Source organism: Hippocampus comes, unplaced genomic scaffold (assembly GCF_001891065.2).
Source record: "Hippocampus comes isolate QL1 unplaced genomic scaffold, H_comes_QL1_v1.1 scaffold22, whole genome shotgun sequence".
NCBI lineage: Eukaryota > Metazoa > Chordata > Actinopteri > Syngnathiformes > Syngnathidae > Hippocampus > Hippocampus comes.
The window spans coordinates 6,369,621-6,390,116 of NW_017806175.1; the positions used below are offsets into that span (position 1 = coordinate 6,369,621).

Genomic DNA, 20,496 nt, shown 5'->3' on the forward strand with positions numbered 1-20,496 from the left:
CAGACACATACAGTGATAGAAAAGGCTAAAATCATCATTCAGGTTACTTGATCACTCTGCCTTGGTCAGAAGACAAAGAAGTATTTGTTTATATTTGTATACCTGCTCGGGGTGGCACGGTAAACGACTGGTGAGCGTGTCCAATTCAGTTTTAAAGCTGGCAACGTGGATTTCAATCCGGGATCTTAATGTGTTAAATTCACGTTTTCCATGTACTTGTGCACATTTCTTTCAATCAAGATACTACTGTACTTCTATCCAGAAAATTAAATTTAAAATATTTTACCAAAATAAAGGTTGTCTGCAAAGCATCCACTGTAACTGTCTTTAAAAGAGTACAATTTGTAAAATTCAATGGTCGTTATCCTTGGCCCTTTAATAAGCATGAAGGCTTTGGTTGCCGAGATGACCTCATCGTGGGAAGCTTGGAAGCTCAAATGAGGATCTCGTGGAAGGAAGCTGCCGAAACCAGGGGTCCATTTTGGATCCTGGCATAATAACCCTTCTTTAAATGGACCCTATTTTCAGAGAGGATGCTGGACCAGAACCTTTTCAAGTTCTCCCACGGAACAACAAGCTGGGTGTGTCCGACATTGTCAATCAGACAACTTCACTCCGTTCACCGCATCACTCTTGCCGTCCATTTTGGCTCCTCATAAACGTTTAAGAGTGAATGACAGCACTCTTGAAATGGTTCATTCGTTTCAAAGAGACGCCCTGAGGTTACCCTCAGCTAATAAAAATCACAGCATTGGAAATTCCTATGACGTTTGTGAAAGCTTGAATTTGACGAGCTACTTTGAAATTGACCAAATATGAACTTGGTGACCAGGCAGGTGCATCGGCATCACGTGACAACCCCCAACCCCCCCATGCAAAAAAAAAAAAAAACATCCAGAACTTTCCCCAGAAAGCGTAAATAAAATGTCACGTCTTACCACTCTGCTCTCCTAAAAAGACGAGCTTGAATTTCCTTAAAGGGTTGCCAAAGTCACTGGCTACGGACATGTTGACGAAAAGGAAAAAAAGGGCGGCCAGTGGACGCCGGGGGAAAGACTATTTAGGCTTTCGGTTCTACCGGACGGTGATGAAGATGCTGAGGAAGAAAAAGGCAGCGATGTCGGTGTCGCACACACTCTCCACTTCCTCACAACCTCTCTCCTCCTCCTTTAGTTTTTCTTCCACGCTCTGTCGCTCACTGCGTGACGTTGACAAGTCGCCACTCAGCACAAACCCAAACGTCAAGCTCGCTCCCTCCAGAGAGTGCTCCGTGCTGGGTGGGGGACTATTTACCGCCCCGCTCCTCGCCCGTCCCGGAGGCTTGTGCGCATGCGCAGAAGGCGAAGTTGTCCGAAGGAGCTGAGCCGAATGGTGAAGTGACGTCATTTAGCGTGACGTCAAAATGTTTCACGTTTACGCCCCACGTTATACGTAGCAAAATGACAAGTTTATTCACAGTATTATTTATTTATGTACAGAAGCGTATTGTATTCACTTAATTGGAACTTGTTTACTATTTTATGAAAATAAAAAACGTTTCATTTTTAGAAATATATTAAATTTCAAACTTTTTAAAAAGTGTTTTTTGGAATATATACTTTTTTTTTGTTTTTCGTAAAATGTTTAAAGTCAGAAATAAATCAAAAATAATTTTGTTTAAAAAAAAAAAAAAAGCTAAAATAACCCCTATGAAAATCAAGATTCCCCCACCCCCAAGTCGATGCAATGCACTTCTGTAGGACATGCACATATTAAATATATTTTTCACGAAACATATATATATATATATATATATATGAAGAATAAATAAATCCCCCAATGTTGTCCAATACAAATCTTAAAATTTGAGTTTTTTCTTTGATCTGGAATACATGGACATATAAATCGACACACTCCAACCCAAATAAATAAATAACAAAAAAGGTATGTATTTTGAAATTAACAATCTATGGCTTCATTTACTAGCCATTTACCAGTGACTTAATAGGTAGCAATACCAATTCACAAAAAAAATCTTAGCGCTAACTTGATTGTTATACAGCATGTTTTATTGGAAAGTAGGCATAATGTGCGGTACGTAGCACCAAAAAAATGAACGATTAATGCAAGTAAAAAAAAGAAAAAAAAAGAAATCAGTGGATAAAATGAACAGCGTGCACACAGTATAAAAAATAATTACTTAAATATTATGCTATACAATTAATGGGCTGTGCATTAGAACCTACCTGACGGGCAGCAGTGAACATGTTATTGTACAAGTCCGGCAGAAGCTGTGAGGTATTGCCACCTTTTGGTCTTTTGAGCATTACCACCTTAAGATGGGAAGCGGGGGTTGGAGGGGTGGCATGTTTTATAGCATGCCATCGGGCCTCTTCTCCAGAGTGTACTCCTGTGTCCGCAGCACTTTCCAACCCAGGATGGCCAGCAGGGCCACACCCATCACCTTGTAGCCCACCAGCAAGCCCAGGTACCTGCAAAAATAGCAAAGGTGAAAGACACGTGGATGTGAGATCAGAACAGCTTTTGAGGAGCAGGTAAAAGATAAGGACAGTGAATTTGGAATCTACCACTTTGAACATGTTTTTATATTCTTCACTGATCTAAGAGACAACTAAACCTTCGCAGAATATGCAGATTTTCCAATGTAAACAAGGCTTGTTATGTCATTTAGTTTAAGTCGAAGTCAAAGTCAAGTCAAGTATTCCACACAGATTTTAGCCAAGTACGTCCTCAAATTGTAAAACTGACTCAAGTCCCACTCGAGTGCCCCACCTTCGTTACGGAAGTCCCCCGTGACCGTGTTTTTGTGCGCTGCTAACCTGTTTCTCAAGACATCGTTGTCGTAGTAGCCGCAGCTGAACTTCTTGCCGCACACGCGCTTCCACCAAATGCACGAGGTGTCGATGGCCATGCCGAACAGCGCCGGAGCCGGAAGCCACGCTGAGGATGTAGAAAAAAAAAAAAAAATCACAATTTAATCAGGCCTACTTGAATCACAGATATAATCAGTTAGCGATATTAGCATATAGCATGATATATTCTGACTTACCCAAAAGCCTCAAGAGCAAAAACTGAACTCCGATAGCAAAGGACTTCTCTTCTGATGGTACGCTCCTGAATGTGACACAGAAGCCCGGGGGTGAGTCACTCACATGCGTTTCTGAGTTCAGTGTGGACGGACAGCGGCCGTGGCGGCCTGACCTGAGCAGCATCATGTACATGGGGTTGTGGGTAAGGCAGGCGACCAGCGCCCCCGCCGACAGCATCAGGATGACGGGCAGCAGGAGGTGGGAGCACTGATTGGCACAGGGCGACGGCCGCGCGTGACTCTGGCTGCCCGTGACGCACCTGCAGTTGGTGTACAGCTAAAAAGACACACAACACTTAATTGAAGACAGAGGGGAAACAGTGCTCGACTTTCTAAGGCCTGGCACACGCATAAGGATTTTTCAAATCCAAATTATTATTTTTTTCCTTATCTGTGACAGACCCCACACATAAAGATCAAAATCAGCCGTGTAAGTCATATGCGTGTGTGGTCTGGTCCGCTAATCTCAACACAAAGCACCACACAGATTAAGATTCTGTCCCACCATTGCACTCAAAACAAAGTCCTCTGAGGCAGAGAACTCGCATGATCACACGCGATTGCACCAAACCGACATTTCCGGATATACGGTGATGTTTTCCAAGTGTTTCCGAAGAGGACGGGAGGCTGGAGTGTTGTATGATTGTCAAAAAAACTCTGGCTTTGCAAAATTCTTTTTGACATCCAGGGAACCCATTTTTACACACACACACACGCACACACACACAAAATCAGGTAGGACATGTTTACTTCAAGTTTACTGTCAAGCTAAACATAAAATGAAAGTCTGCTAGCTTAATGCTAATGCACAATGTACAGGGCATACTGCAATAGGTGAGCTAACGAACACTATATGGTAGTGTTATATTAGGTGTTTTTTTTTTTGTTGTTGTTTGTGCCCCCCCATTAACAATGTGCTCAGGGTTGTATTCTTTATCCTCTGTAAAGAATGATTAATATTACTACGGGGTAATTAAAAACATGACAAAATTGTTTTTTGTTTGTGTTTTTTTTTTTTTTGTCCTCACCACCATGCCAGTGATGCTCCAAGTCTTTGTTTGAACTCTCTCTATTAATGTGGGACAAAGATGGAGCGCTTCCAAAGTTAAACTTGGCCCATCTTTGCGGCTTGAAGTACTTCCTATTAAGTTGTGGGTCAGATTTTTAAAACCATTTTAAAATAAAGACAATGTTAAAAATGTTTTGTTTGTTTTTGTTTTTTGGTGCAAAAGTCTCGCTTGGATTTATAGCAGTAATCATAGAACATGCAGCTTGAAATGGATTTTATTTTATTTTTTCGATACTGAATTGATGTGGACTGTTGGGGGGAGAGACGGCCTTTCTCTTCCTCCGCGTGTTTGTTAATTTCGGATGATGAGGATGCTGGTGATCCAAATAAAGGCTGGAGACGATGAACGGTACCTTCGAAGGTTTTATTTTTTTCTGCAGTTTACGAATCGATTCGGGCTCCTGAGAGTTTCAGATTTCGTCAGGAAGTGCAAGCGTACATCAATAGTTTCCACTGCTGTCTGTGTGTAAATGTTCCACAATGTTTTCTATATGCACGTTTGGTACCCAATGTTGTGTGCACTGTCATTCTCAATTTTTTTTTTTTTTTTTTTATCCATCCACACGTTTGTTGTGTTCCTCAAGGTTGTTGGTTCATCTTCATGTTTGAGGGAGCGACACCACTCATTCGTTCCACCCAGTCTGTTTTTGCTGGTTGCCTTTTTTTTTTTTCTCCAGTAGACGCTGTCACACGATTGCTCCACCATTTTGTGTGCATGTATCGGAATTCTTTTTGCCAAAAGATGGACTTACTGTACCTGGACTGCGTGTATGTTGTCTGGGTTCTTGGTGAAATTGGTGCAGCCGGCATGGCACGGAGAGATATACTCCACGCCGTCAGAGCCGCACACTGGGTTAAAGGCTCCGGAAGGACACGAGCAGTTGGCGTAGCAATTGGACGGGGACCTGCACAAAAAACATGGACGGTGGGTTCAGCAAGACTGAAGACGAAGGTCGTAGATGCTTCCAAAAAGCAGGTCCAATGTGATTCGTTGAGGTTTAGAAAATGTTGACGTGAGGGTCAACAACAAGAAATCATGTATGTTAGTTAATTTCAAGCAGACGAAATGATGACAGCTCACCCGCGCTGTCCGATCTGGTAGTGATTGACCTGAGACACTTTGTGCGTGGAGCATCCCATGAAGAAGAGCGGCACGCACATCAGCGTGGAAATGCTCAACATAAGCACGGAGAAGCGAGGGATGTTCTTCAGAGACATTCCCGTCCGCTTCATGATGACGCCGCCCAGCAGCATGCCGACCGCCACGGCCGGAAGATTCATGGCACCTACAGCGGACGGCGGAGGGTGCGGGGTACAGACAGTTTACACTCAACTCCTGATCGCGATGAGACCTCTGCCATGGCTTATCCCCTCCGCCACGGTGTGAGGCGACGAGTTGACACCCACCGACCAACATGGTGCTGTAGGCGGTGGAGGCGCTGTACTGGCGCTCCAGGAACTTGTTGAGGAAGGTGGAGAGGCCGGCGATCACTGAGGAGAAGCAGCACTGAGCCAGGATCAGGACCAGGAAGAAGGGACTCAGCAGCAAGTGGAAGAACATCCTGGGAAACACTGAGCGGATACAAAAACAAAAATCTGATGCAGTAATGTTTTTGGAATGTGGGAGGAAACCGGAGTACCCGGAGAAAACCTACGCAGGCCCGGGGAGAACATGCAAACTCCACACAGGGAGGCCGGAGCTGGAATTGAACCCGCGACCTCTGCACTGTGAGGTCGACACGCTAACCACTGGACTACCGGGCCGCCCATTCCCCGCAATATTGTGGGTAATTATCACGATATGTTTGTATGCGTTTTTGGTGGATAAAGGCAAATTCGAATTAGTTTAGTTTAAATATGCAGTGAGCCCTGCCATAATCAATTATTCATCATCGCAGATTTTATTTGGGAAACTAACCCCCTATTACACACAAAGCAAGCCAGAGCAACAAAATTCTTGGCTTTTTGCTGCCAAGGAACTTTGTGGAAATGAGTTGAAGAGCTTCACATAGACCAAGCATGTCAATCTTATATTAGTAATCCAACCCATTTTTTTTTTCTCAAGTGGGCCAGACCAATATATTCAGAGCCAAAGACGCTATAACCAACGACTCCTACACATTTTTCCAGTTGTTTTGGAGCACATTATTAAAAGTACAGATGAACAATTCCACATTTATTGATTATTACCTTGACGCAAATCTTGTTCCATATCATATGAGCAATCTTAAATGTATTAACAAAATGAGTGAAATTTTACTGTCAAACAAAAAAAAAAATACTTTAGGAACGAGGAATTTAAGCGACATACTTTTTAAGAAGTTGAACAAAGAGACGTGAGGCTTCTTGAAGTCCTCGGTGGATTCCATTCCAATCATCTGGAAATATACAAGTGTAAAAGTAAGTTTTTTTTTTTTTCCATACAAGAACAACTGCAACATTTCGAGATGAACCTTGCAGTGTTATTATTTGAGGCGTGTGACTGTTGACATGATGGAGATATTGCAGAAAAGTTGGCAAGCGACGGCGTGGTGTGGTTTAAAAAAAAAAAAAAAAAAAGGGAGGAGACATTTCAGGCATCATCTTGTTGATGAGACACTTTTAAACACGTCTAACATACACAAACCAAAAACCAGAGTGTTGCAAATGTGCACCACAACCACAGTGTCAATCAGAAGACAACTGTTTATCGCCACAAAAGATAAACATCCACAATCAAAAGAAACCATATAAAAAAAAAGTGAAATAGTTTTACCCCTCCCACACGCTTTTCATTGGGGCCAATGAGGCAGAGTAAAAGCGGTTCCGTTTGCAGTGAGAAGATACAACCACTAGATGGCGGAAAATCCCTTCAGATGTTCTTACCCGTCCCTCTGAAGGCAAAGTGCGGGGGAAGAAGAAATACGGCAGGGAGGTGAGCGCCAGGCAGGCCGAAGTGATGAGGAGGCCCATCCACCAGGCGCCAACCCAGCGGGGATCGCCCGGACTCAGCGCTTGATCCATGCCGCCATCTGCATGGAACGAAAAGGAGAAATAAAAGCATTAAAAATAATGTCCAGCGAGTATAAAAAAAGCATATATTGAAATCATGTCGTTTACCCGAAGCGACTTTGTCCATGTCCACATAGATACGAAGCATCGCGGAGCTCAACAGGAAGCCAAAAGCGGGCCCGCACACGGAAACAGCAAACAAGATGGCTGCCAATGAAAATAAACCTCTTCAATCACACTAGAAACTGCCATTGATTTGATGAAAAACAGTCTATGGATACAATATAAAACACAGACATTGGGTTTGATAAGACTCGAAATTGTGTTGGATTTTTATGAAAACGTACTTTGGATTGATTGGAGATTCAAATTTGTGTCTGTACAAAGAATACTTCAGGTTCAATGAGAGTCTATATCATAGGTGTCAAAAACAAGGCCCGTGGGCCAGATCCGGCCTGCCCCATCATTTTATGTGGCCCACGAAAGCAAATCAAAGATGGCAACTTTCATGCTGCTTGCTAAAATAGCTACCAAAATTTCAAATTCTCATTTGTAATAAATAAGAGTGATACTGTAAGCATTTTCTTGTTACCAAACCCCTCATTACAGTAACAGGCCGCGACAAAAATGAGTCGGACACCCCTGGTGTATATCGTCAAAAACACATGTCTTTAGTGTGGACAAAAATATGCGACGAGACTCAAATTGCCTTTCATAAAACACTCGCTCGGTTCAATCAGACATTTTCTGTGATGTGAACAAAAACATGTGCAAAACTGTTTAACAAAACTGCTGTCTTTCATGTTTGATGTTTACAATAAAATTACAATGAAGACTCTCCAATTTCTGAGTTGTTTTCACCTACGGCGCGTGTGTAACAAGGGCAATCAAAACATGACCTGTACTAAGAATCTGTTGGGACATGTGGACAATGAACCGTGCGCGGGAACTTCAATCACAGCAACGCGGATTCACCGCGGGGTCGTTCACCTATGTAAAGCGGAGAGTTCCCCGGTGCGGCGAAGTCGTCGATGTAGGAGATGCCAAAGGGCTGCATGGGCACTGAGCCAACGCCAAACAGCAGCTGGGCGGCGGCCATGAGCATCCACAGGTTGCGCGTGTCGGCCAATCGCCTGCTCTCGTCCCGGCCGCAAGACTCTGAGGCGCTGGAGTTCCTCTGCAGGTCGCAAATGTCCTGACGGTCTGAGCAAAGGAGATGGGACCAATGCATTTCCAGGCATGTCTAATACTGTGCCTTTCTGTGACTCTTCCAGTCTCTCTACTGTTGACACTATAAGCTCAGCGAACACTTGAATATCGTGTTAGAAGCATGGAAAGGTGAAAGGTTCTTCGGGGACTCTCTCCGAGGGAAGTGGCCATTTTTGTTTTTTTTCCAGCAATTTTTTTTTACCGTCTATCGCAGTCGAGCACTTCACGCAAATGCCAAAAATCCCTGAGATTTTGTGAGGAGTGTAATTGTTTTAATTTCCTGAAGCTTCCTGAACATTAAGGTCCGGAGGCGACACGAATCGAATGAATGGTGATTTTAATGTCAGATAATAGCGGCACGATGATGAATTTCCTTCTAATTAATGCAAAGTCGAGCTGGAGTGTATCATCGAGGTTCAGGAAGATAGTCAGATAACACCCGGCGGATGACAAAACCCCCCAGCATGCAGACATTTATTAATTAAATACTGTTGATAGTCAACTTAGTCTGAAGGAAACTGCTTAATGAGTTCTTCCCTGCATTTGCGTTTGCAAGACTCAAATTGCCTTCGATGCTTACAAGTGCACGTACGTAAACTTTATTGAACATTTAGGCCTTGTTTGACCCTTACAGCTCCTTGGCGGCCATTTTTGGTCACGAAATATGTCTTGGATGTTGATAAAAATCAGAGTCATGTCAGAATCAGAATTTTCAGATTTAAAATCAACACGAATCACAATCATGTCACAGAGGAATGTTTGAATGGCAAAACTCACGTCTCAATCTGCAGCACGGATGTATGCGGGGAGTGCATATGCATTGTGTGAAAGCGAGCGGGACTACCAGAAGTGTTTGAATTGTCTTTGAGGTTTGAAAAAAAATAAATAAATCACTTACTCAGTAGCACCAAGTCGTATTCATACGGCTGTGACAGGAAGTGTGGCAGGGCGAGCATGACGGCGCTGATGGACATCAACAGTCCGCCGATCCCGATGAGGCGAGGGCGATGCACCCGATTCCCAAAGTAGCTCAGGAACACGATCAACAGGCAGTTGCTCACCTGGACAGACAGATGGACACCTGCACCGTGAAGTCAATCCGGAACCTTTTCCACGTTTTTAATGTCACAGCCTTATTTTGAAATGAATTCAACTCAGAATTTGACACAGCACACTACTGCAACGACAAAGCTGTCCAAAAATAAGCCTGCCAAAGCGCGCTCACGTCATCACACTCAAGAAGAGTTGAGGCCGACCGCAAATACTTATATGCACCGTATTTTCCGTACTATAAGGCACACCTAAAAACATTCCATTTTCCCCAAAAGCTGACAGTGCGCCCTATAATCTGATGCGCCTTATATATGGTGTTACCATATGTAGAAGCTACAATAGTGGCTGCGGTTGCATTATGCTTCCACTAGATGGAGCTATGCTAAAGGTAATACAAAACTGCTTCATTTATATTTTTCACAACCGCTGCAGCTGCAACAAAGCGCTGAAGAGAACATTTCAGAATATTGATCCATATACATAAGGCGCATCGGTTCATAAGGCGGACTGTCGTCTTTTGAAAAAACGGAATGCTTTTAGGTGCGCCTTATAGTGGGGAAAATACGGTAGGCTCGCCCAACGTTTACTGAACCTCCGTGATACATTCAGGTCCCAAGTGGGCGTAGGAATCACTCCACTTGACAAACAAACACAATTAAACAGTCAAGACCCCACTTCACCAGCCAAGAAATCCGATCCTGACCCAGAGGTTTGCTCTCCGTTTCCTCTTTTGTCACGAGTACATCCGAGAAACCAAGCCAGCTCGCATTGCCAGTGTTGTTGTTGGCTCTCTCTCTGTCTTTCTCTCTCTCCTTCTCCCTTACCTCGTGCAGGGAGGACAGGGTTCCCGTGGAGTAGCTGCTGAGGCCGTAGCGTTTCTCCACCGTGCTGAGGCTGCTCTTGAAGTAGGAGCTGTACAGCAGCTGGGAAAACTGCAGCAGACCGTGGCATAGCACGAACACCTTGGACAAACAGTAGGATTAATCATCACATAATACAAAATAGGTTTTAAAGGGGAAACCCCTGAAATCATATTTGACGAGCTTTGATGTCGAGAGAAACCTTGACAGATTTGAGGTAACCGTGAGCAAACAAATGATGCGCTCGGGTTCACTCGGTAAAAACGGGGCCTCAAAATGCCTGGAATGGCAATTGCCAACACACAAGTGCTCCTTTGTTGTTCCGATGTAGATTCAATCGGTTGTAAATCAATGACAGCAGGCCCAATTTTCCGGTTGAACGATAAGATCCAAAGGGTGTTTAATTTTTTTTTTTTTTTTTTTTTAACAAAAAGTTGAACAAGACAACAGGGGCCCGCTCGAATTGAACGATGCAGTCAAGTGGCAAAGCGCTGCGATGTCATTCTTGTGTTGATTCTTGAAGTGCTACGATGAGAGATGTAAGCTGGTAAGCGTCCTCCCTTGTTTGAACGCGCTTCATTTTCAAGTTCAAGTTCAAGTCACCTTTATTGTCAAAATGTGCTCTAGGTGCAACATACAGCACAGATAATTCCTTCAAACCTGCTGCGACGGGAAGAATTGAGGGAAGTTTGCGCGACCGTTTCAAACGCTTTCATTACGAGGCGACGCGAGCCTGACGCGTCTGTGGATTTCCACGCGGAAATCTCTGTTGTTGTTTTTTTTTTTGTTCTTTGAACCCGACCTATATGGTCGAAGAAAACGCAACAAAGGAAACGCGCAAAAATTCCCAAGACAGATCACGGAATGAACTCCCCTCATTGTGTGGGGGACATGAAAGACGTTTGGCTACACAATAGTTGAAGATAGATATCATCACCACGGCGGTGCCGTTCATTTTAGACAAATGGTGGCGAGCTGCTTGATTTATCGCCATGAAAAATAATTAGCTTTGTTGTTACGTTTGTCACAATGGTCAAACGTTACGACAGTGAAACCACGCACACAACAAATTAATGGGTTGCGAGATTTGACATCGGTCAACTACAGTAGTTTGTTCGTTTATTGTTCAGGTGAGTGTAAACGGGGCAACAAAACGATGGCAGAATCTACACTTTACTTACTACGCGACCATTTCGGGACAGATTTTTAGCAAGGATCGTGCAAGCTGACGCACATGATTTGCTTTTGCCGGCCACATAAAATGACGTGGCGGACCAGATCGGGACCCCGGGCCTCGAGTTTGACACCTGCAAATTGTATTTGATGCCTGCAAAAACGTACTTCGCTTCAACGACGACCATGCTTGTGGAAACGGTTTTGTTGGGTGCGGCAACAGATTGTAATTTACTTGACATCAATTTATGTTAATTTCAAGTCCCGATGATACCGTCCCGATAAACGTTGGCTTCATTTGAGACTTGATACCGAGGTCAGGAAGTCTGAAAATTTGTCTCTTGTTTGCAAAAACATTTCGTTGAAAGACTATAAAGTGTCATTGATTTCCAAAGTGTCAGATAGGGTGAGCATATATAGAAAGATAGATAGAGCTAGCTAGCTAGCTAGCTCGAATCTTGGATTGGAAATCGTTAGATGGTGTACCTGTTGTTATAACTGTATCAATCTCAATCTGTCATTCCCTTTTGTCTTCTACAATGGTGGTGACGGAAATATCCGTGAAGAATTTATGTTGCAATCCTGCTTAGTGTGTGTGCGTGTGTGTGTGTGTGTGTGTGTGTGTGTGTGTGTGTGTGTGCGAGCGCGAGCGCACGTGCACGCCGCAGAATGTGCCAATGGAATTGAGCAAATAGAGAGTGCTGAATGAACATTGTGTTCTGGAGGCAAGAAAAGATGGATTTATTATGAGGTGCAAAAGGGGATGAATAAACAAAGTTATGGCACAAAAGCGACTCCACTTGGTGCAGAACTACTCCCATTATCAAAACACAACAGAAAGGGGCTGTGGAGTGCAAATTCATCAGGTAGGGCACAGAGCAGCCGTTCTCAAACTTTTTACACTTTGGATCCAAAACCACCGCGCCCTCCCAAAAAAATAAATACATCTCCGACAAACATCACTCGGAACCAACCCTGAAAAACAGTAGCTAGTGGGCCAAGGTGTTCATCCCAAAACAAGGGGCAAGGAGGGTGGCTGAGGGTGTCACGTCTAAGCCCCCCCGCCGAGGGAAAAAAATTGAAACGGGCAGCAACTTATCTTTTGCCGGGCAATACAACAAAGCACATCCAAAAAAAAAAAAAAAAATCATCCAGTTGTCAAAAGTGCAAAAATGAATTGCACAATTGATTTTAATGACATGTTTTATGGTGAGTCATCAAATTCGGTGCAGTGGTGGAACACAATGACTTCACAATTCAGCGTCAAACCATCTGTTGAAGTGTGTGTGATTCAAACTGAGAAGCAATTGGACAAATGATCTCAAAGTTATTTGAAGGAGTCCGGAAAAATGTGACCAACAAGACTGATACAAGCCAACTGTAAATGGGAGATTTTTTTCTTGACACTTTTTTAAAATGAATGTTAATATTTTCATTTTTATTTAGCTAAAAAAATGAATATTGTGGCCACCGGGGGTCAAAACTTATGCAAAATTTATCGAAAAACATGACGCATTTATACAATAAATGTTATGTATTCAGTCCCCTCCAAAAGTATTGCAATGGCAAGGTCAATTCCTTTTCTCGTTTTGTTTTTTTTTGCATATTGAAAAAAAATTTGCCTAAACCGTAGGTGTCAAACTCTGGTCCCGAGGGCCGTCGTCCTGCATGGTTTCCATCTCTCCTTATTGCAACACACCTGATTCAAATAGTCCTGTTCACATTTTGTTTGGCAATTTACAGAAAAATGCATCTAAGCTAATTGGGAGAAGCTTCATTCTGCAACAAGACAATGACCCAAAACACACTGCCAACACAACAAAGGACTTCGGGGGGGACTGAAGAGTCTTTCAATCACTGGACCATAACTCAATAGAGCATGCATTTCACCTCCTGAAGAGGAGAATGAATGGAGAACGCCCCAGAAACAAACAAGAACTGAAAGAGGCTGTGGTAAAGGCCTGGAAAACAATTTCAAATTAAGAATGCAACACTCTGGTGAAGTCACAGGCTTGATCCAATTACTGCAATTAAGTGTTATGCCACCACTTATAAGTTATTTTTAATAATACCTGTTTCAATACCTTGTGCTCCCTTAAAAGGTGGGCGAGTCCCAAATTGTTGAACACGTCTAGATGTCAATACCCTGAATTGAAGCAAATAGCGTGACAAAACAGTTGTAAATCTTTTTAATTTCATGTCCTGACGGTATGTTTTTATAATGCAAACTACATACTTTTTGAATGGTATTGTACACTGCGTCATTTTTATTTGTAATTTGCAGTTGCTTTTTTGGGGAGCAGGTTGGATTCATGGCATCGCTTTTCATTTACCTCAAGGCACAGCGGTGTTACATAATAGTCAACCCTGCCGGTTACAATCACAACGCCCTGAACGTTATCTTGTTTTGTTTTTTTTAATAGGTAAACCTATTACCACCGTCATATTAATGTACTCAAACTGTGGTTCCACTTTCGGTAAACAAAATAATCACTCTCCAGGTACAGTTAATTTGTATTTACTGTAAAAACTTTCAAGCTCGAGACATTTGTTATTACACTTTGAGAAGTGATTTGAAGACCAATTTTGATGTGTTTACATTTTCAACCAAGTACGAAAGTAGTTTCCTTATTTTGTAATAAGCGCAAACGTCAACATTTCACAGATACAAAAATATGTTCGTCAGGGAATGAAACCTCTGACTCGTTTTGATAAAACTCTGGACCAACAAGCTACTGCATTTTAATGTTAGTTAAACTGCTACATCTCGTATTACATGTAAACCTATTAAAGCGCTAAAAAGAAATGACACTGTTGTATTACCATTATAAGTATATGATACAAAAGACGTTAATAGGATCATTTTGTGGCATAATTCATTTAAAATGTGGAAATACATACAGTACGGGACATTTAACTACAAGAGGGATGGTTGAAATTGGCATTAATGTCAATAAAGTAACTTATATCTGAGGTTTTGGGGAACGGAGTTGTTTTTAAAATGGACAGCTCACATTTTAAAAAGTTGATTCTTCTGACTCGTCAAGACTAAAAGTAAGTTCCACGCGTTATATTCATTCCAGTAATTATACAAAATAAATAAATACATTTATATCTAACTTAAACGAGTCGCGGTCGAAGAAATGTTGACATTAGCAACGTGGGGGGGACGTTCACCTGCAAATATAATAAGTTACCAGGCGAGTTAAAATTGATCTGTTACTAACGTTGAGTGGACGAATAATAAGAGTTATCTCTTACCTTAATGCTGCGGAACATCATAGTCCTGTTCGTCGCTTCACGTCTTTGCTGGAATGAAGTCAAATGAACCGTGCGGGATCGGTGTGTTGCTAGTGCGCATGCGCGAAGCTTTTATTTACTTTCCCTCCGGTGAGAGCCCGCGTATGACGTCACAGTATAACGTGGGCTGGCCATTGGCTGCGTCACAAGCGCTTCATATACAATGTCAACCCCCGTTTATCGCGGAGGAGACGTTCGACACCTGTTGAGTGGAGATAATGAGACAGAGGAGGGGGAGGGAAAAAAAGTAGCAATTTTCAAACTTTTTTTGCCTGTATACTGGACACAATGCAAGGGAACATTGTTCGTGAATTATTTGCTCACTAGGTCACTACATCACTTTGCTGACAGGATAATTGAAGCTAATGAGGACGTGATATAGGCGGGAAACACGTGCTAATGAATAGAGCTGAGACTGGAGTGGATAGAGAGAGGTTGGTACAGTGTAGGTTACATTTATGTGTCCTTGACAGAATTTAACCTCCATATAAACCTCAGTCGTTAGTCAAGAGCCATATTTTTTCTAAATGGTAAAAATTATTCTTTGAAAGGAGTCCAATAAGAGGAAGTTCTCTGGCCACCAAAGTATGATGATGCATCCCAAGTCTGACGACAGTGCAAGCTGTCTGGGAGTAAACGGAAAGTTTTACTCCTCCGTTGATGGTGATGGACGTTGCAAAATTCCAGTGAAAGTATTTGGCGTGGCTCACAATTCTCTGGTGTTCTAAAAAAAGGACTCGTGAGCAAGCCAAGCAAAATTTCTGCATGTGGAATGTAACTTATTGATAACGTTTGAAGAATTGACTGTCAACTGGAAGCCAAAATGGCTTTTTGAGACTTCCTTTATGGGTCTCTTGAGGTTAACTTGAGGCAGAGGTGGTGGATTTATTCTATTGATCTTTAAAGGGGAAGTCAACCCAAAAAGTTTCTTGACAAGAATATGTTCGATGCAGCCCCGCTTGTCTAAACACAGCATTCTGATTGACATCTTGGCAGTTGAAAAGAAAATTGGTTGGTGGTTTCAACTTGTTTCTGATACAATGTCGTAACTGTCATTCTAAATGCAAACTGGTATCTCACTGGCAACAGATAAGTTACATGAAGTAGCTTTTAAGGCTGTGGTGGCCCTAATTTATGCAGGCCACCACAGGCTGCCTACTTTATATACAGTAAAAACCCTGACTTGAGTATGATAGACATGTCATTCCAAGTGTTGTGGAAAATCATCAAAAGAAAGCGACAGTGGTTACGTCATCTTACCAACGTTTCCAAAGGTCTTAGAGCAGTAGAATAGGCGGAAATTAATCTGTACGTGCCTTACCTTCGTGGCTGGCCGCTTCACTGATGCCCGGCAATTCTTTTCTTAACAAAACAGGCCTGCTCAAATCGAAATATTTTCACTTCACAGAGGGTTCAAATGTTCAAGATAGTTCATAGATTTGCTCACAAGATGTTTTCAACACTCCAAATTGGTTAATAATGACAGATGGCATGAGGCCACACCAATAGTATTAATTTTGGGCGGGAATAAATGAAATTGACCATATTTGGACAGTGCCTGTATGTGGTTAAAATATGGAAGCGATCGGACAAATTCAAGGAAAAGACAGCTTTGGAAAATTTGCCAAGAATGCCTGGTCTGCAGCAGTTATTTTACCCCGTGTACACACACACACCCGCACGCACACACGCACCCACACACACATGCACGCACGTACACTAATGGGGAAAGATGATAAGCTGGTTTGTCTGAAGACCAAAAAGTTGGAAAATACATTAAAGAAAGAACATTTAATCGTGAATGAATGAATTCAAGAACCATCATTCGACATGCAGCGACAGTAAACCCCCCCCCCCCAAAAAAAAGATCAAAGGATGTTGACAATGCCGACAAATTTGTGAAGATCAATGAGTCCTGTGATGGGTGGTGTTAAATGCCAGGCGAAAAAAAATGATGAACCTGGAACATCGGGAAGACCCTAGTACCTTTGGCAGAGAATGTGGCCGACAAACCTTGTTTCACACAGAGCGACCCCCTGATGGGGGAAAAAATGCATCAGAACCGTAACAAGAATTTATCCCAGACATACCCTCACCCTAATACCCTTCAACACAATTAGTGTCCTGCCTCTGATATTACCCTCTGAAGGCATGAAATGACTTCGACCTGGCAGAAAATGCCGCCATCTTTTACAGTCATTGGCCTCTTTCTAAAACTCATCCTGAAACAAAAGCTGTCAAAGAGTCAGAAATCTTCTCAAGGCAGTCAACTATATGCGCAAATTTTTGGTTGCCCCGCCTCTATTATGGCTCGGGTACTCTGCAAATTTACAAACTCGTGTGAGTCTGTTCCCCTCATTAACCCTTTCAGGGACAGCGGCTACGACAGTGGACACTTCACCATGTTATCAGGTTACAGGTTATCATTATTGGCGCATGAAAAGGTTAATGCCCCAAAAAAATGCCGGCTTTTACATTTCATTGGCTTGAATGATCTTCTACACAGGCGGCGTCCTGCCTCTGTTACGGCTCTTGAGACTCCGTCCGATGCCTGCCAGGCTGAATTTGTCTCCAATTCCCAAAGCATGGAAAAATCCCGACCATGTGAAAGCGACCGATGCTTAATGATGGCATCGTAAGTATAGCGGCACACAAAGAAAAGCGTGCTCGAGTTTCTCGCCGGTGTACCGCGCTTGTTGCGTCTTAATGGGATTACAGTACATATACAAGTGAACGCCAAAGTGCCTTTAAAACACGGCACGTGAATGTTGGTGGAAAAAAAAAATTCCCGTCGGGAGAGTCCTGGTGTGGGAAAACATCCTACGGAAAAATATTTGCTATGCTGTAAAAAGATATAAAAAGACCTGTACAAAAATGCAAAAAAGTCACCAGCCTCCATTTGGTTTTCTTTGATAAGGCACAAGTAGGATTCAAAAGGCTTTCACACGTAAGCACCCAAGGCGGCGTGAAACTCTGTGAGGCACTGGACCAGCTGTTGGAACTTGGGTCTCTCCTCGGGGTCCAGAGCCCAGCAGCACGCCATGACGGCGAACCTGCAACACAAACGGGCAAAGGATGGATGACCTCGGCAAAAGGGGCACACGCGACAGGAAGTGGCGTGTGGGTGTGTGTTTCATTTGGTGGCGGCCTGAAATATTTTGGGACAGTAAGCGTCGTCACCTTTTGTGCTTGGCAGGAAATCTCTGCACGCCTCACCGATCGATTTTCATTTCAGTCAAAACACACGGAATGTTGTTAAGGCCGCCACAATCACAAGTAAAAATAAATAAATAACTCGGAGGGGGGGGGGGAGATTCAGAGCCCCCCCCCCCAAAAAAAAAAAAAAAAAAACATTGGAGTTCTGGTAACGTGCCTTTTTTTCATTATTATGTAATTTCTGGTTGGTTGTGTAGAAGTTTGAGGATAATATGAGACCTGAGGCTAAAATTTAAAATAAATTATCAGAAAAAAAAAAAATTAAAAAAAAAACATGACAAGGTTCACCGCATATTCATGAAAAAGGAAAAATCCAGATTAAGTGATCAAAACCTGTAGAAAACTCCCATGCGGAGGAAACTATAACTGAGTGGATTGTTGGTACGCACAGTTCATCGGGACAGTTGATTGGCTGCGCTATCCTGTATCCGTCCTTCAGGTAGGCCGACATCTCAAAGGGGTCAATGTCGACGTACGGCGTCTGGCCCAGAGTCATCAGCTCCCACAGCGTCACGCCGAAAGCCCACTGTGCCGGGGGAGGGGGAGAAGATTGATTATTTAAATCATTTATGGAAATCCGGGGAAACAAACAATACATGGAAGCAATCGTTTTACATGCAGGAGAAATGACTTTTTGACAGGGAGGCTGTTAACAAGTGAATGAGGTCATTTGCTTCAATAAACTACAAGAGAGATGCAATACCCCCCCCCAGACCCCTCCCCAAAATACACCAAAAATTTGAATCCAAAATAAGAAAAACAGATATTTATTTATGTTGTTTGATTTTTAATAGAATATTTGGATGCATTCAGAGTATTTCTATCATGAACTTTTTTTTTTTTTTTTTGCAGCCAGCATGTAGTTGCTGTTACGAAACCAAGAAACAGCGCGTGCGAGGACACGCTGGCGTGATTCACCGCCGCGTACTACATTTGGACTGCGAGCAAAAATCACCTTTTGTTAGAAGACGCAGTCAACGATGACTAGTCAGATACTCTTCGCATCCTATTGGCTCATTTTAAGACGTCAGTGAAGACTTGGGCCAGTGATTACGTAAAAGAGCAACATCTTAAGTCAAGGAAGTTAAGACCAGAGTGTTCCAGCTCGGTATCATAAACAACCGAGTGCACGCTGTATTTAAATGAGTCACGCCGCGCGTGGCATCTTGAGAATCTTCTCGTCTGGACTTCTCCCTGAAACTCAACTGTCGGCGAAAAAGCAGGCATCGGCGGACGGCGATTTTGGGCTCTCGAAAGTACCCCCACACAATAAATGAGGAGTCACCGTTGGCTACACTATAAATTAGCACCTCTCTCTTCGCAACCCTATTGTTAGTGGAAGCCAGTGCATTTCAAACCCAAAAAGTGTTCTTACCACGTCGCTGGGACTGGAGAAGTCGTTGTCGAGCAAACTCTCCAGAGCCATCCAACGCACGGGCCGGTTCTCGTTGTCCCCAAGGCAGTGGTAGTCCATGGGAAACAGATCGCGGGCCAGGGCGTTGTCCGTGATCTTCACCTGCATGTTGTCATCGATGCTGTCGGGAGCGGGGAAAACCCAGGTTCAGGAGAAAATCATTTGCGGGAGGTTATTTTGGCGGCCGTCGACGGTCACTTACACGCAGTTCCTGGCAGCGAGGTCTTTGTGGATGACCTCGCGGCGGGCTAAGTAGCTCATTCCGCACGCGATCTGTATGGCCATGTAGACCAGGTCTTGCTGGGAGATCGCCTGGCAGGAAGTGAGGGGAGGACACAGCGCTTGAGGACAGGAAACACACGGTAGCGACTGACTGTGACATTTGGTGTCATAGTGCCCTCATTTCCCTTTTAGTTAAAAAGGTGGAATTAATCATTTAGAACAGGGGAGTGCAAAATACTCCATTTTCAGTCTGCCCTTTATTTTATTTTATTTTTTTGCTGCCCACATTTGCCAGCACTGTACTGCACTATGTTGGAGTGCTACTTCACGATTCCTTACTTTGCAGATGGTAAAGCACAGTGTTGGCATCAACGAAACCATTCATTGTATCCTGTTTGTGTTGCCCGGACTGAAAAATGTTCAGACTGGGCACAGCACCACCGTGATGTCAGACGGCCAGATAATGGTGGACTGATTTCGGAGTGAAAAGAGCAAGATATTTTTGGCGTTGTTGTAGGCGACAGTGGCGGTGGCGGTGGTGGGGGCGGGGGAAGCCTGGAGCACACCTTGAAGCGTTGTCCAAATAGCTCAACCGAATTTAATAAAAAAAAAAAAAAAACACAAATTACAAGGACAAATCCACAACTATTATAAACTGGTCACCACCAAATTGTACATGGTCCTCATAACATCATTTTGAACGTCAAAAGTTTCAAAATATATTTTGCATGCCCCCCCCCCGTGCATGCGGGGGGTTTCTCTACGGTTTCCTCCCACATTTCAAAAAACATGCACAGCTCATTGAACGCTCTAAAAATTTCCCGAGGTGTGACCGTGAGCATGAACGGTTGTTCGGCCATGTGCGCGCCCTGCGATTGGCTGGCGACCAGTTCAGGGTGTA

The 20,496-nt window shown here is 43.3% G+C and overlaps 3 protein-coding genes across 4 annotated transcripts in view; all 3 read right to left on the reverse strand.

Annotated features, from left to right (window-relative positions):
* rab6ba (RAB6B, member RAS oncogene family a) overlaps positions 1-1,332 on the reverse strand; it is a 14,085-nt gene extending 12,753 nt beyond the window's left edge. Inside the window, exon 1 of the mRNA XM_019897288.1 lies at positions 939-1,332. Within this exon, the coding sequence (XP_019752847.1) occupies positions 939-1,008 (70 nt within the window). The 5' untranslated portion in view covers positions 1,009-1,332. The remainder of the gene's footprint in view (positions 1-938) is intronic.
* A 599-nt stretch (positions 1,333-1,931) lies between these two features.
* On the reverse strand, positions 1,932-14,819 carry slco2a1 (solute carrier organic anion transporter family, member 2A1). Its single transcript, XM_019897279.1, has 14 exons — positions 14,705-14,819; positions 10,235-10,372; positions 9,256-9,418; positions 8,139-8,351; positions 7,257-7,355; positions 7,023-7,168; positions 6,469-6,535; positions 5,565-5,729; positions 5,239-5,443; positions 4,915-5,062; positions 3,202-3,365; positions 3,050-3,114; positions 2,820-2,940; positions 1,932-2,471 (listed from the first exon to the last, which is right to left on the reverse strand). The coding sequence occupies exons 1-14, from the start codon at positions 14,723-14,725 to the stop codon at positions 2,351-2,353; spliced, it is 1,836 nt and encodes a 611-aa protein (XP_019752838.1). The 5' UTR covers positions 14,726-14,819; the 3' UTR covers positions 1,932-2,350.
* A 1,696-nt stretch (positions 14,820-16,515) lies between these two features.
* Positions 16,516-20,496, reverse strand: part of ryk (receptor like tyrosine kinase) — a 19,807-nt gene continuing 15,826 nt past the window's right edge. For both annotated transcript variants that reach the window (XM_019897188.1, XM_019897187.1), the window contains 4 exons: positions 19,576-19,685; positions 19,335-19,494; positions 18,349-18,485; positions 16,516-17,796 (listed from right to left, as the gene is read on the reverse strand). In XM_019897188.1, coding sequence (XP_019752747.1) covers positions 17,685-17,796; positions 18,349-18,485; positions 19,335-19,494; positions 19,576-19,685 — 519 coding nt within the window. In that variant the 3' untranslated portion in view covers positions 16,516-17,684. The remainder of the gene's footprint in view (positions 17,797-18,348; positions 18,486-19,334; positions 19,495-19,575; positions 19,686-20,496) is intronic.

Coding starts and splice junctions, on each gene's coding strand:
- slco2a1 (XM_019897279.1), bottom strand. CDS start 14,725: ATGATGTTCCGCAGCATTAAG. Junction 10,373..14,704: donor TGATGTTCCGCAGCATTAAG/GTAAGAGATAAC, acceptor TGTTTGTCCAAG/GTGTTCGTGCTATGCCACGG. Junction 7,169..7,256: donor CATGGACAAAGTCGCTTCGG/GTAAACGACATG, acceptor CGTTCCATGCAG/ATGGCGGCATGGATCAAGCG.